This window comes from Pygoscelis adeliae, unplaced genomic scaffold (assembly GCF_000699105.1).
Source record: "Pygoscelis adeliae isolate BGI_AS28 unplaced genomic scaffold, ASM69910v1 Scaffold78, whole genome shotgun sequence".
NCBI classification, from domain to species: domain Eukaryota; kingdom Metazoa; phylum Chordata; class Aves; order Sphenisciformes; family Spheniscidae; genus Pygoscelis; species Pygoscelis adeliae.
In genome coordinates, this window is record NW_008825409.1 from 5,692,060 (window position 1) to 5,705,946 (window position 13,887).

General features: G+C 38.3%; 1 protein-coding gene across 1 annotated transcript in view; it reads left to right on the forward strand.

Annotated features, from left to right (window-relative positions):
• Nucleotides 1-13,887, forward strand: part of COBL (cordon-bleu WH2 repeat protein) — a 135,546-nt gene that overhangs the window by 50,492 nt on the left and 71,167 nt on the right. Inside the window, exon 8 of the mRNA XM_009330449.1 lies at nt 8,606-8,800. Coding sequence (XP_009328724.1) covers nt 8,606-8,800 — 195 coding nt within the window. The remainder of the gene's footprint in view (nt 1-8,605; nt 8,801-13,887) is intronic.

Consider the following 13,887-nt stretch of genomic DNA (forward strand, 5'->3'; position numbering starts at 1 on the left):
ATGCAGCCTGCATTCCTACCTCCCACGTGAGTGACGGACAGTAAAGTTTCCATTAAACTACCAAGTAGCATAGAAAATATGTGATACAGAAATGTTTTCTATGCTATATTAATGATGGTTTTGTCTCACTAGGGTTTACAACAAAAGCAAGAATATTTACATTTTAGGGGTATTCAAAATGCATCTGTCATCCAGAAATTAAAAAAAAGCACGTGCTTTGTGTGCTGTCATTTAGCCTGATGGTATCATGTGCGTAGCACAAGGGCATGAAGGAAGTTGGCATGTTCTGGAAGCTTGTGCATATATGTCTATGATCTCTCTGTGATGTGTCTGTCACCTTATTGTGTCCTTTTAAGGGATTGGACATGCATGTGTTTTTTAAAAAAACTGGTGATTCTAGTATATCCACTTACAAAGATACCTGTAATGCACACGTGCTGAAGCTTGTGGCTATTTCATGGATGTCATTGGATTTATACCAATGTTGAAATATCTTCTAATAATTTTATGTTTCGTAGCTTTTTAGCTGTATTTCTGGAAATTGAGAATCTGGTGGAAAGCAGAATGTTAAGTGGAAAATATATCGGCTTGTGTGGTTATGAGCTGAAGTTTGTGGTTTTGAAAATACACCTACTTGCTTTGCCAATCATGTTTGTTTAGAAAAGAATGTGTAGCAACCTGAGTTTCTTTCATTTGTGGCTAAATAACTTTAGATTTCAGCAAAACAATTTTTCATCCTTTGTAGGACGCACAGTGACAGAAATTAAACAAATTATGCATTAGAAGGGTTCGTAGCAAGTGTATTTTCACTGCATTGAGTTGAGGCTGACTTGTCAATGCTAACAGCTCTGAATCAGAGAAGAGATGTTTCTCTTCTTTTTAACAAGTTCCTCAGCTCTGACTCACGAGGTCCACAGGATACGTACTTGCTGGTTACTGCAGTGACTTCAGTGTCCAGATTGATAGGAGAGGATACAAATGATTTATGTATGCCTTCCAAACACTGATTAATACTCTTTGGTCTTCTCATTAGCACCAGGCAGCATGCTGCCTGCTCCCACTTTCTGAGTAGTTGAGACATGGCTCTGCCTTCTTTCCCTTTGTCCCACAATTCAGAAAGGGTAGTGTCTACCCTCTGCTGTCAAGAGAGGTTATTTTTGCCAATTCTGTTGTGACGCTACTTTTTTAAAAAACTATGAAATTATTTGAAACACACTGTCACTTAAACAGAAGAGATGATACGAGCACACAGATGTAAATCAAGTTAGCTTGCCTTCCCTTTTCTGCATGTATTGCTGTGATGGAAAAAAATCATTGCATCCATTTCCCTTGATACTATGACTGTCTTCGTTCTACCAGGGAGACTTCCTCAGATTGACATGAGTGATTTTGGGTAGCAGTAACAGACAAAGGTTTTGTTAAGCATGAAGAGTAGTGTGACTTGCAAAAATCTGAAGAGTGAAACATAGAAACAGGATAAATTATTTAGAGGAAATACATTGAATTTTAAATCACCAGAGGTGTTTCAAAAGCTTCTATTCTCAAAGCATTGAGGAATCACATCTATCATAAAATCTTGAAGAAGTATGAATGATTTGACAATCTCTGAGTTGCTTAAATATTATATAAACATTGTTGAATTCATAGATCTGTATTCCACTGCTTTATATGTGCCATGGTAGTTTATTCACTCTTGGAGAACTCAGATTAAATTTATGATCTCACACTGGCTGAATACTGAGGGAGGTGGTAGTAGTAGGTGATATTGGTATTAGCAGTTAGGCTTGGTTTTACTGCATCTGATTCTTTGTGTTTGCAAGAATTTACAGACATGTTCATGTTTAGCTGGGAGGCATGTATTCCCAATCCATGTTTTCTTCTAACCTACTAATGATTTGAGTAAAGATTTACATTCCTAAACATAAAAGTAAAATATTTGACTGTTCATAAAAAAGTAATCAACTTATTTGCAATTTTTGCCATATTCATTCAGTATCCATCTGATTTTCAAATGGAAAAGGAGTGTTGAATATTGCTTCACACACAAGAAGTATAACAAACTAAAGATTCTTGGAAGCTGTCTCTGGTTGGGCACCCTCTTTGTCCTCAGTGTAGTGCACGGGGCTTGAGTTAATACCCACACTTGTTCCCTACTTAGAAATTCACAAACAGTGAATCTTAAGCCCCTTGGTCTGTTTTGGCAAGCTTTTCCCCTAGAGGCTTCCACTTCCCTAGTTCCCTCCCTTGGGTGGTTGTTCTTTCAGCTTTTCTACTGGGGAAAGAGGTTGGACACCACAGGAGATGCAAAGTGAACATAAGTCAGTTGGAGCTGGAAAGCAAGGTTGCGCTCCTAGCTGTAGAGACATAGAGATGCTTTACATCACATGACCTTACCTAAGTGAGGACAAGAAATAATCAGCTGAAGTTCTAGGAAGGGAAATCATAGTTAAGGTACAAGCAAAAAAATTCTAATGATAAGGATAGTTAAGCAATAAAACAGCGTAATTGCGGATGGTGTGGACCTGCGTTATGGGAAGGTTTTAGTAACCTCTGCAGGGACAGATTGGTCATGCTATTTCAGTGCTGGGAGATAAAGTAGATGACTTTGTAAAGGAGGTCACCTCCTTGCACCTGGCACTACTAGGATTTCTGATCAACAAACTTCGTACTAAAACGAGAGGAATGTGGTCGGCCACGGTGAGGGAGGGCTGGCAGGGGCACAGGAGAGAGAACGTTCTCAGGCATTCTAATTCTGGCTCTGTAAGTTCTGGTGTCCACCAAATGGGCCCTGACCGCAAGATCTGGAATTGCTAGCTAGATACTGTAATAGACTTATACAAGCATAAGATAGCGCTGTAGTTGTACAGACTTCAAAGTATAAATCAAAACTTTCACTGTAAAACTTTGAAAGCCTACTCGCCAGACATATAAAATCAACATGGTACTGCTGGTACAAGTTACTGTTGTGGAAATGAAATAGTTGCTTCTCTTTTAATATTGTGATGGGTGACCAGATCGCTTCCTACCAATAGCAAAATGCAATGAGATTATAAAGCAACGTAAAGTAAATTGCATTAAAATGCATTTATTTTTTTTTAGTTCAGAGCAGGAAAAGGTTAACTTTTTTTTCCTTTCAGACTGCAGACTGTATGCAAGTACCAGAATCACAAGTGCTTCAGGGAGTACAAAAAACAAACTGTATTCAGTGTGGCTGCTTAGAAAGGAAAATCTGGGTAGTCACAATTTTGTTGTTTTTTTTTTTTTTAAACTATGTCTCCAAGCAATCTCATGACCGCAGTATTACGCTTTGGTTTTGAAGCAGGAGCATGGAGTAATTCCGTTTCAGTGTTGTCAAATTTAATGCTAGTATAAGGAATTTCAGTATCATGTCAGGGAAAGCAGCCTCCAACTTTAATTTGTGCAGTAGGTCTGACATAACCTGTCTGGCATTTTAAATGGCCAATTGTAGTCAGTTGTGGTGTCATTCAGCAAATGGATAAAAGTTTGCGTTAACGGAGTTTAAATGTCCCACAAGCATAAATACTCTTGCTGTCACTGAGTAAATGGATTTGTCTGCCTGCTCTAAATCTTACCTTTCATATTTACTCATGGTATACTTGCAAAAAAAAAAAAAATTTCCTTTATGATACTTTTATTCTTATTTTTTGTCTCTGTTTTGGGAAAAATAAAAACCCTTACTTTTTGCTGATACATCTGGTACTTTGAGTGCTTAAAAACAGCTCAATTGATTACTTTTGATGTAAAAACTTCTCAGAAGGAAATTGCATAACAAGACTGGGAGCTCAAATATGTGAGTTTTGGCAAAGAGCTGTGGAAGAAAGGCCTGGCTGTAGCAACCTCACAAGAAAAGAACTTGACATTTTGAAAAATTTTTATTGACCGGTGTGGACAGGGAACGGGAAGTCAAATCACTCTCACAGGCAAGCTGCAGTCTCTTCCTTGCTGACCTTTAAATGCCATTTAGTGTCATCAGAAAATCAAGGAAATGCTAATAACAGGGCTTTGGGTAAGAGAGTTATATATGAGGGATATCTTTTGAAAACAAACATAAGCTGATTTCCTTTTTTATACACATCTATTTTTGTAAAATGGAATTTTCACAGCAGTACAGTTATATTTTTACTAGATTAATCTTATGTTATTTTATTAATATTAACATTAAATTTTTCAGAAGTATCCGTAAGATACCAGAACTTCTGTTCATCCTTTAAAAGGGAGTAGTTTGCAAAAGACGTTTTATAATTGCATTCTAGGTTGATGGCCTTGGAACACAGACTGGCCTCTGCTTTAGGCTCTTAGTCTGGCTTGTGTTGAGTACAGGCTGTGGGCTTTGGTAGTCTTGTAGACAGTTGACTTCTCAGTGTCTTTTGAAAATGGAACTGGTATGCCTAAGTCACCAGGTTACTCTGAGCCTTCGTACTTCTCTGTTTTTAACAGCCCCTCTTTGCCCTTCCAAAAAGTTTTTGAAAGCTAAATTTCAGCTAGAAGAACTAGTAGGAAAAAATCCTAAAATTAAACTGCTTAACCCCAAAGAAAACATCCTGTATATTAGAAAAAAAGGAAGTTCCTTAGATTTCAGATGTTTAATGAGAGAGAAAAAACTAGCCGGCAAGTATAACATGAAACAATGGATCCATGAAACCTGATGGCACCATACGTAGGTACTGCAGCTGTTTTTCGCCTCCTTCCAACATCTGCTTCTTGGAATTGAAATGGACTTTAGTCCGTGGTTGTGGTTCAGTGCATGTTCAATACCCTTGCTCGACTAACCTGACTGCTGACCAATGCTGGTGTATCTGTGTTCATGCTGGGTTTGCTTTGGCTTAATTTGGGGGGGGGGAGGAGGGGAGGAAACTATTTCTTTTTTCTTGATAGTTTGCATTACTTAATTGTTGTTTGAACTGCTAGCAAAGTGCTCTGACACTAGTGGTCTACCAAAGACTATGATTTTACAAGTTGGGAGACATTTTTAAAAGCTCTTTATATAAATCATTGTCATGGATTTTCTTTCTCTGACATGGTTGGGTTTTGGGGTTTTTTTGGGGTTTTTTTTTTTTTTTTTGCAAAGCAGTTACAAAACACACAGATTGTAGGAACTGATTTTGATTCTGAGCAGAACATTCATGATAACCTGTTTGTCAAATGAAACAGAGGAGAAGGGCTAACTTTTTTAGCCAGCAACATTGGCTGCAATACTTGAGCTTGGCTGTCCTCTCACACTGCTGTAATTTGAGTAATTCCGCTGAAATCAATCCATTGATAACAAATTAAAACAGCAAGAAATGAGAAATGGTTTGGGTAAATGGCATGTACACATCAGGTCCCTGCAAGTTCGCTTAGTTAATGTTGTATGCTCTTAATAGTTGTCTTGCTAACCCGCCTGAAAACCAAACCTCCAAAATCCAGTGATTTGGAAAGAAACTGCACTGCATCTAACGCAACATAAAATATAAAAGCTGGGTAAGGCGTTGTCTCTCTAGATTAGGCTTACAACAAAAGACGAGTCATGCCAAAAACACTTGTGTCAGTGGTTTGTGTCCAACGTTTGGTTTTTTTTTTTTCTCTTAAAGCTAATGAAAAGGACTACACACATGACAGAGCTTGAAGGTCTGCCTCCAGTTACACAAAGCTCTCACTGCGGAATGATGGGGCTTTCAAAACTACTTTGAAGTTGTCCTCATTCCATTCCCTTAGAAGCCGTAGCGAGTTTTTATTTTAGGGGAAGAGTCTTAACATGAGCATTCTTGAAATGCTCACTCAGTAAATAATGGGCTTGATATAAAGGTTGGACTTGGAAAATAAAACATATATGAATTTCCAAGGGGTTTTTTTTGTTTTTTTTTTTTCATTAAAGTCTTTTTATTATAAACTATTTGTAGTGTCATGTAAGTATTACATTTTTTTCCTGTATCTTCTGTTAGGAAATTCAAGCTTTAAAAAAAAACAGCTTTAAAATGTTTAGTTGTTCATCACTGTATTCCTTCGCAGTGATCTGTTGCCTGGAAAAGGATTCTGATAGCTCTTCAGCCACAAGACCTTGAGGTAGAATTGATTAGGATATTAATTTAAAACTGGATACATCTTATCTTCTTACCAGTACCCTGTATTTGTAACACTGGGAGGAAGTCTTAGGGGTCTTTTATTATTTGTATACGTCTTGAAATCTCTTAAAATTTCTCAACCTTTTTATCCAGCAAGGAAAATCAAAGAATTAAAACAGTCACAAAAGCATCCCTGTAGAATACACTTTAAAATTATTTTGTTCAGTCACTTTATAACTGTGTGAAAAGAGGAGACTTACTTTATATTTCACCCTGTGAACCCTGTCATTTCTTTAGGAGTAAATGAACTTTATTTGATAGAACCAGGTACAATATGCACTGAGAATGACTTAAAACTTGTAGGTTACAGTTTTACAGATCATGATTTTTTTCCACTGCCAAAGATACAGGGCCAAGAAAAGAGTGTATTTCTTTATAAGATTAGACCTAATCTTTTAAACCCCACCTTTCTCTTCGAGCTTTTTTCTTCATTTGCTAGAAAGGTGAAGAAGTTATTGATGCTATTCAGTTCAGAGAAATTGGCGATGAAAAAGATGTGGCAAATACCTCTTTAATCCTTCAGTAAAACTCTAGTCAATCAGAGAAGACTGGTTCCATGCCCGGTTTGTGCTACATATACTATTCCAAGATGAAGTCTGCTGTGCAGTGTGCAAAATAAAAGATAACAAAGGCATCCAGCTGATAGTTTTAAGTCAGTGATGGTTGTCACATGCATAGTAAATGCAGGACAAGACACAAATCAGTTTGCTATCTGCATTTTAGCATTTTCAGTTGCTTTCACAGGAATCGATAGAACACTGAACTTTACCAGGCAATCAGGAACCTGTATTACATACATCTTTTTGCATTGCTATATTTTTTAGCTCTTTATGCTTCATCAGTGCTTCCTTAACAGTCCTAAAATTAAATGAATTGTCCTTTTGAGCTTGCTGCCCCATGTTTTTCATTTTTGCCTGATTGCTCTTGGCACTTGTGGAAAGGAATTATCATGCCATGTCACGAGTCAAACTCACTTCAAGTTACACTCCTACGGAAACCCAGATATCTACCACAACAATGAGGCAGCCATACAATTGAGGCAAAGCATTTTCCAGCACTTTCCAGATTGGAGAACTTGGGTTCAAAGAACTACCTCTTCTATTTGGAAAGTGATTGGATTTGCGGTGGCCTTTAGTTTCCTGCCAGTATGTCTTCTGTGGTCTTGGACAAAACTCTGCCTGAGAGCTTTATGTCCTCGATGGGTGAGTTTTGCGAGTGTGGTAGCCTGTTCCGTTGTGATAAGAACAGCATTATCAACCATGGTCATCAGCCTGCGCTTCCAGAATAGGTATCCTGCTCCAGCTCAGGGTGAATTGGTATCAGTGATGATTTCACAAAAGCCATTTCTGAGAAGAAGTGACCATCTCATAACTTAATTAAAAAGTAAAATCTTCAATTTAATATGGAAGCTTCTCAATTAAGAATAGCAAAAAGTGACTCACAGGTATCATGATTTAACCCTAGCTGGCAACTGAGCACCACCCAGCCGCTCGCTCACTCTCCCCTGGTGGGATGGGGGAGAGAATCGGAAGAGTAAAAGTGAGAAAACTCGTGGGTTGAGATAAAAACAGTTTAATAGGCAAAGCAAAAGCCGCACACGCAAGCAAAGCAAAACAAGGAATTCATTCACTCCTTCCCATGGACAGGCAGGTGTTCAGCCATCCCCAGGAAAGCAGGGCTCCATCACATGTAACGGTGACTTGGGAAGACAAACGCCATCACTCCAAACATCCCCCCCTTCCTTCTTTCCCCAGCCTTTTATATGCTGAGCATGACGTCATATGGTGTGGAATATCCCTTTGGTCAGTTGGGGTCAGCTGTCCTGGCTGTGCCCCCTCCCAGCTTCTTGTGCACCCCCAGCCTACTTGCTGGTGGGGTGGTGTGAGAAGCAGAAAAGGCCTTGACGCTGTGTAAGCACTGCTCAGCAGTAACCAAAACATCCCTGTGTCACCAACACTGTTTCCAGCACAAATCCAAACCATAGCCCCATACTAGCTACTGCGAAGAAAATTAACTCTATCCCAGCCAAAACCAGCATAACAGGTTTTGATGGAAAAGTATTTGCAAGATCTTTATTAGCAGGTTCAAAAAATTAATTATGTTGAATTTAAGTGTCAAAACTAAACTAAAAATGCACATTTTCAAGCAATCATATTTCGTAGTCTTTCCTATTTGTAGATTTACTACTGTATGACTGCATATATTTCTGTTTGTGTATTAATATAAAAATTCATTAAGGCCTTGATCTGCTCACCATGCTCATCGTGTCTCCTGAGTTATTAATATTGCCTGTAAGCTTTGTTCCAGTTGACCTTTAGAAGTGTCCAAAAGTTACAGTTTGCAATTCAGCAAGTTTGGCAGAGGAGCATACATGATTATTCATATCATTATTTAAACAGTAACCAGATGTGTATTGTTTTTCTTCTTTCTTTCACATTGTTTTTAAAAAGTGATGTTAATCCAAGATGTTAATCCATTTACAGGGTTTTTCCACAGCACCAAATTCCCCTTCGGTGAATCCTCGTTCCAGTAGCCTGGGTCCATCACTGTCCCTTGGTAACATCTCAGGAATGGCAGCAAACCCAGAAGTGAAAAAGCGCAGAGCACCTCCTCCACCAGTTGTGACACCTGCATTGCAGAACGTGGAGATGAGCGGACGAGAAAAGACATCAGCACAGGTAATAGTGACAGCACAGAATGGGCTTCTTTGCTTGATGTGCTGGCTACCATCAGTTCATTCATCAGAGCTAAAGTCATTCACAGATATTTTGGCTAGCCAGTAACTACAGCTCACCAAAACTCTTGATCTTACAAAACAAAATTATCAAAAGTCTTGGAGTTCTGTACATATTTACTGAGCTTTCTTGAGACTGCCCCTAGCTTTCCCCCATGTCAAGAATCTTTCTAAATCAGCAAAGTTTTGTGAGGCGTTATGCTGAAAGAAGGGGGATGAAGAAAAAGTAAGGCAGAAAAGCTGGAAATTGTATAGGGTGACTAGGAATCCTTATTGGCCAGGGCAGTCCTGGAAAATGGGTGACAGTTCTAATGACTGACAAAAATCTTCAGCGTCCTGTTTTGCCCAGATACGTGTCAGGCTGTCGCTTACATCCCTATTTCCAGTGCTGCCATGGGATACCAGAAGATCATCTCTGCTTTCTGAGTTGTGCCATGTGACCTTTTAAAGCAGTGCTCTGTTTTTGCTTTTAAAAAAGGTCACTGTTCTGCAATACCGTTACCGAGAATTAAACAGAAATGGGGGGAAACCTTTCTGAGGACCTAACCCTTTGAAAAGAATAGACTTAAAGGAAAAGGAAATTGTTCCTGTTTTTATAGTGACATTCAGGTATGTATGTTACTAAACATACGCAAGCGCATTAAGACTTCTGGTTCCACCATCAACAAAAAGTATTACATTTTAAATGTAAACTGTATAAAAGTCAGTGTGTAAAGCTATATATGGATGCTAAATAAGAATGCAAGGAACCAATACCTTCAAGGCTGGGTAATGTGGACTGACTATATCTGCTTAGGGCTTGTCACCTCTACAGCAGACTGGTCTTTGGAAAGCGAACTGTATTAGTGCAAAATGGGAGTTAGGAAGGAATCTTTGCGTTCAGTATAGTGGAGGAGGAGGAGGAGTCTAGTGCTCAGTCTCACTCCCTGTCACTCTTTTATTTATCTGTGTTAAGACATACGTTAAGTGTCTTCTCCAGTGAAGCATTGTGTAAGCAAAGTTGATGCATGCTTTTGGTAAAGGATTGTGGAATCTTATTTTCCCGTTCTAAGGCTATCTAAAAGTGTGATTGCTGGAACATAGTGGTGTTTCATCTTTCAAAATTGGAATAGGTGCCTTTGAAATAGCACTCATTTATAGACACAGCTGAAGAGAAACAACAATGTCTTCTTGCAACATTTGGTGCACTTTCTTTTTAAAAATTTCCTTTTGAAATTCCTACTGTAAATACTTTGATGAAGTTTCTTGTGTTCCCCAGAGTTAAACATTTAATGTGTTTAAGATAAACAGATCTTTTTGTACAAAAATACTGTGGCTTTATAACTCTTAAGTTTATACAAGTGTGGTAATCACAGACTATATTATTCTGCCATTCTCTTAGGCTTATCTCTGTGCAGTGTGGCATTGAGATTTTAAATTTTGTTGCACAAAACCACTGAAAATCTAAACTCTCTTTAAACATGTTAACATTTCTATTTTCAGCATTGTTGCAAATAGATTAAAGTCCTGACTTTCTGAAGCCATTGGGAGGAAAGTATTTATTTTATTTATCGCAAGTAGCATACAGTACAGTGTCAACTTCAAATTCTCCTAGTCTAAAGGAAAAGCTATTTTGAAGAAGGGAAACAGATGAAGGTTGCGTCTGAGGATTTTCCATGATGAAGTTAATACGGGGCAATAGAAATGTCTTGTGTAGCTGACAAAGCCAATGAAGAGCACAGTAGATTATGAGCACGGTTGCTAGAGTCTGTTTGGCTGCATTTGTTGGGTAAAGGACATCTTTCTGAAAACGGTTGCATAGGTCAAAGTATTAAACAGTGTGCTTCTGAAGCTCCCAGGCTGAAAGTTGCTCACAGGCTGCCCTGTAGTTCGAACAAGAATGTGTGGAGCACAGTTAAAATGAAGCACAAGTTCCATGAAGCAATCAAAAACCGAGGGAAGAGATTAATTATTCAGTACTATGTGGCAAGGTAGCAACAGGGATATTGTTTATAAGAAAACCCAAACAGTTCTATTTTATCTACGTGCAGACTATCCAGTTTGCTGTGAAAATAGAGTAAAAAATCTCAGGGTGTAAGTTTATTTCTTTAGTTTATGGGAAAGAATTAGCACTGATCTTTTTTTTCAGGGAAGGACGTCAATTCCTTATTAATGGACTTCCTTCCATAAAAAGATAAGATGTTTGTTTAGAAAACTTTATTTATGTGCAACTGTTACTAACAGGAAGATCCTGCAAAAGCGGAACATGTTTATTTCCAGTAGCACGTTAATAGAAAATGAAAAAGGTGGTATTCTGAACTTTCAGAAGGGTTTTTCTTTTTTAACTATCTGGTTCCATAAAGTTCTGTAGAAAAGCACATACTGTAGCTGTTATGAATACCTATAGTTTGACTTTCCAACCCAGTAAGCCCGCTATTTTTAACCCATTGTTAAGCTCCAGGGCATTCAATTTTCTTTACAGCATAAATCATGCTTTAGGAATATATATCTCATCTCCCTGCCTAGTGGTTGCAATCAAAAATTTTCATGTGTATGAAGACTGGGGTGTTTTAATTTATGCTTTAGATTTAGATTTTCTCTACTCGCTTTTCTGGGTAGGTGGATTACTGCAATATAATTTTACCATATTGTAGCTTTTGTTTCTGTGGGGCTTATAGCAATTTACCTCCTTGAGGGTGAGGCCCCTGCAGTAACTTTAATTACTTTTTAGTGCAGCATCATTAGTTTTCCATGTCTATTTAGAGGTAGTGTTCTCTCTGTAACTTCTTTAAATCTCCTTTAGAAAATACTCATTTCTGTTCAGAGCACAGCTGAGCAATGTTTCAGAGTGCGCTGAACATGCACTAAGTAGTTTGCAAAGGAATGCAGAGTCAAAGAAAGGAGTCTACAGATTTCTTCCCTGGAGACTTCCCCCGTGTTTTTTTCAAACATCTCCCAAGTGATGCTATTTAGAATAATGAGAAGTCACTTGAAAAAATACTCTTCAAAAGACCAGGGTACGGTAACGTTTCCAGTATGAAATCCAGAAGGTTGGATGCTTTAGAGGCAAGGAGGTCCCCTCCTTTCTTAAGTTGCCACATGAAGCCCACACCATCCAGAGAGTAGAGCAGAACAGTGTAGAGGGTGAGCAAAAACTGAACCCCCTTTACAAACAATCTCTGTCACAGCACTTTAGATGATGTGCTAGCAGAATTTGGGGCCACCTTACGGTATGCATAGTGTAAACTGAGTCCCAACCCCGAAAAGCATGTACCATATAGACAAGATATATAAGAGAAAACTGTATGAGTATGCCATCGTAGATAGAGCACACAGAGAAAACCCACACGTGAAGTCTGACAGAATTAAATGCATCTCCTCAGAGGCTTATTCATTGACCTCTCTTTAAAAGAAAAAGAAGTGTGTTTGGGTCACTTCTTGGAAGAACTGTAGAATTGAGTATTTGAGACTTTTGGAGGTCAAGACTATCGTGCACTGGTGAATTAGTTTATGGGAATAATTACTCTTTTTTTTTTTTCAGTGTGTATGGGGAAATACAGAAATTGGAGTGAGGGGGGATGATAAAGAATGCCTTGGGGACTTTCTGTAAGAGCCTTTTCTATGAAATGGAGTAGTTTGTTCAGAATAAAATCCTGAGGCTCTTTGGAGATATCAGAATTAGAAGAGGGTTCTTCAGTGCCTTCATCTGTATAATAGCTCTGATGTCAACTCCAGAAGCCAGAAATGCAACTTGTAGACTGTGATAAAGGAGCCATGTGCTGTTTCAGCTGCTGTGATTTTCAGAACAGAAGCACTTTCATATAATATGTAGATGTAACAGGAGGCAGTTGGGATTTGTTACTAGCCAGTTAAATTCCTGTACTAATGGAAGAATGGGGCGATATAACAAATACGTTATTCTAACAAGTTTCATGGATTTTAATCTTAGTTGTAATATTGCAAGACAGTGGGTTTAAATAAAAATTGTATTGTTGCTTTTAGTGCAGGTGAGGAACTGGCCTCATGCTTCCAGAAGGTACCATTATAAACAAACACAATTTTCAGGTTTATTTCCATGTTTATATAGTTTACTGGGGGTTGCTGTAGACAAACGAACGTATTTGACATACTGTGGGTTTTGCCCTGCTTATTACATCCCTCTCCTCTGTTTAGATCTCAAACTTGAATTGCTGAGGACAGTTGTTGACTCCCCATTCTTGGTCAAGGCCATACCTTTAGAGCAGATTACTTGCCCCTAGAGTTTTATCAAGGCTGATGTTTTCTCACCAAGAATAACTTACTAATTCACAAGGCTTACTCACATGAATAAAAAGGAATATTGCAGCCAAAGAGATTCACAGTCGTGCTCAGATCATTGCTGGCAGGTTTCTTTCTCCCTACCTCCAGTTTATTTTTGACCAATTTTATGCCTAAATTAGAAGTTCAGCTTAAAGAGAATCATTTTAACATGAACAAATATAAGTGAGACTTTCATATCTTTCCTGGAGAAAGTAAGGTACTCACACTAAAAATGTGCCTAGTTTATAGAGAAAAGATACTTTCAGTATTTGCTGTACATCTTGTTAAACAGAAGGAAATTAAAAATGTGGAAATGCAGAGGAAATGTTATTTTCGACATCTTAGTTGATAATTTCTAATACTGACCACCACAGGGTTTTTATTCTTCTTTCATTTTTTTTTCCTTTTCAAGTGTTTCTATACTCCTGTTGGAGACAGCAGCCTCCTGCGACACGTGGTGCCCTGTTCCAGTGCATATTGCACTTGAAAGAGTTCTGATTCTGCCGGCAATTAGTGATAGGAGTGCCGCAGAGCTGGCAGGACACTGGGTTAGGCATCTTAGCCATTTAGTAGCATTTTCATGCCTTTGGTAGGGATGCCTTTCTCACAACAGAATTTGTGTTACAGTACTATTCACTGTCCTTTTATATATAAACCAATATAAATAGAATACATCAGTGATTGAAAGCTTAGGTCCCCTCTGGTTGATTGAGCATATTAAGAGTTTGTCAAAAGGAGGAAATACTCTAGTGA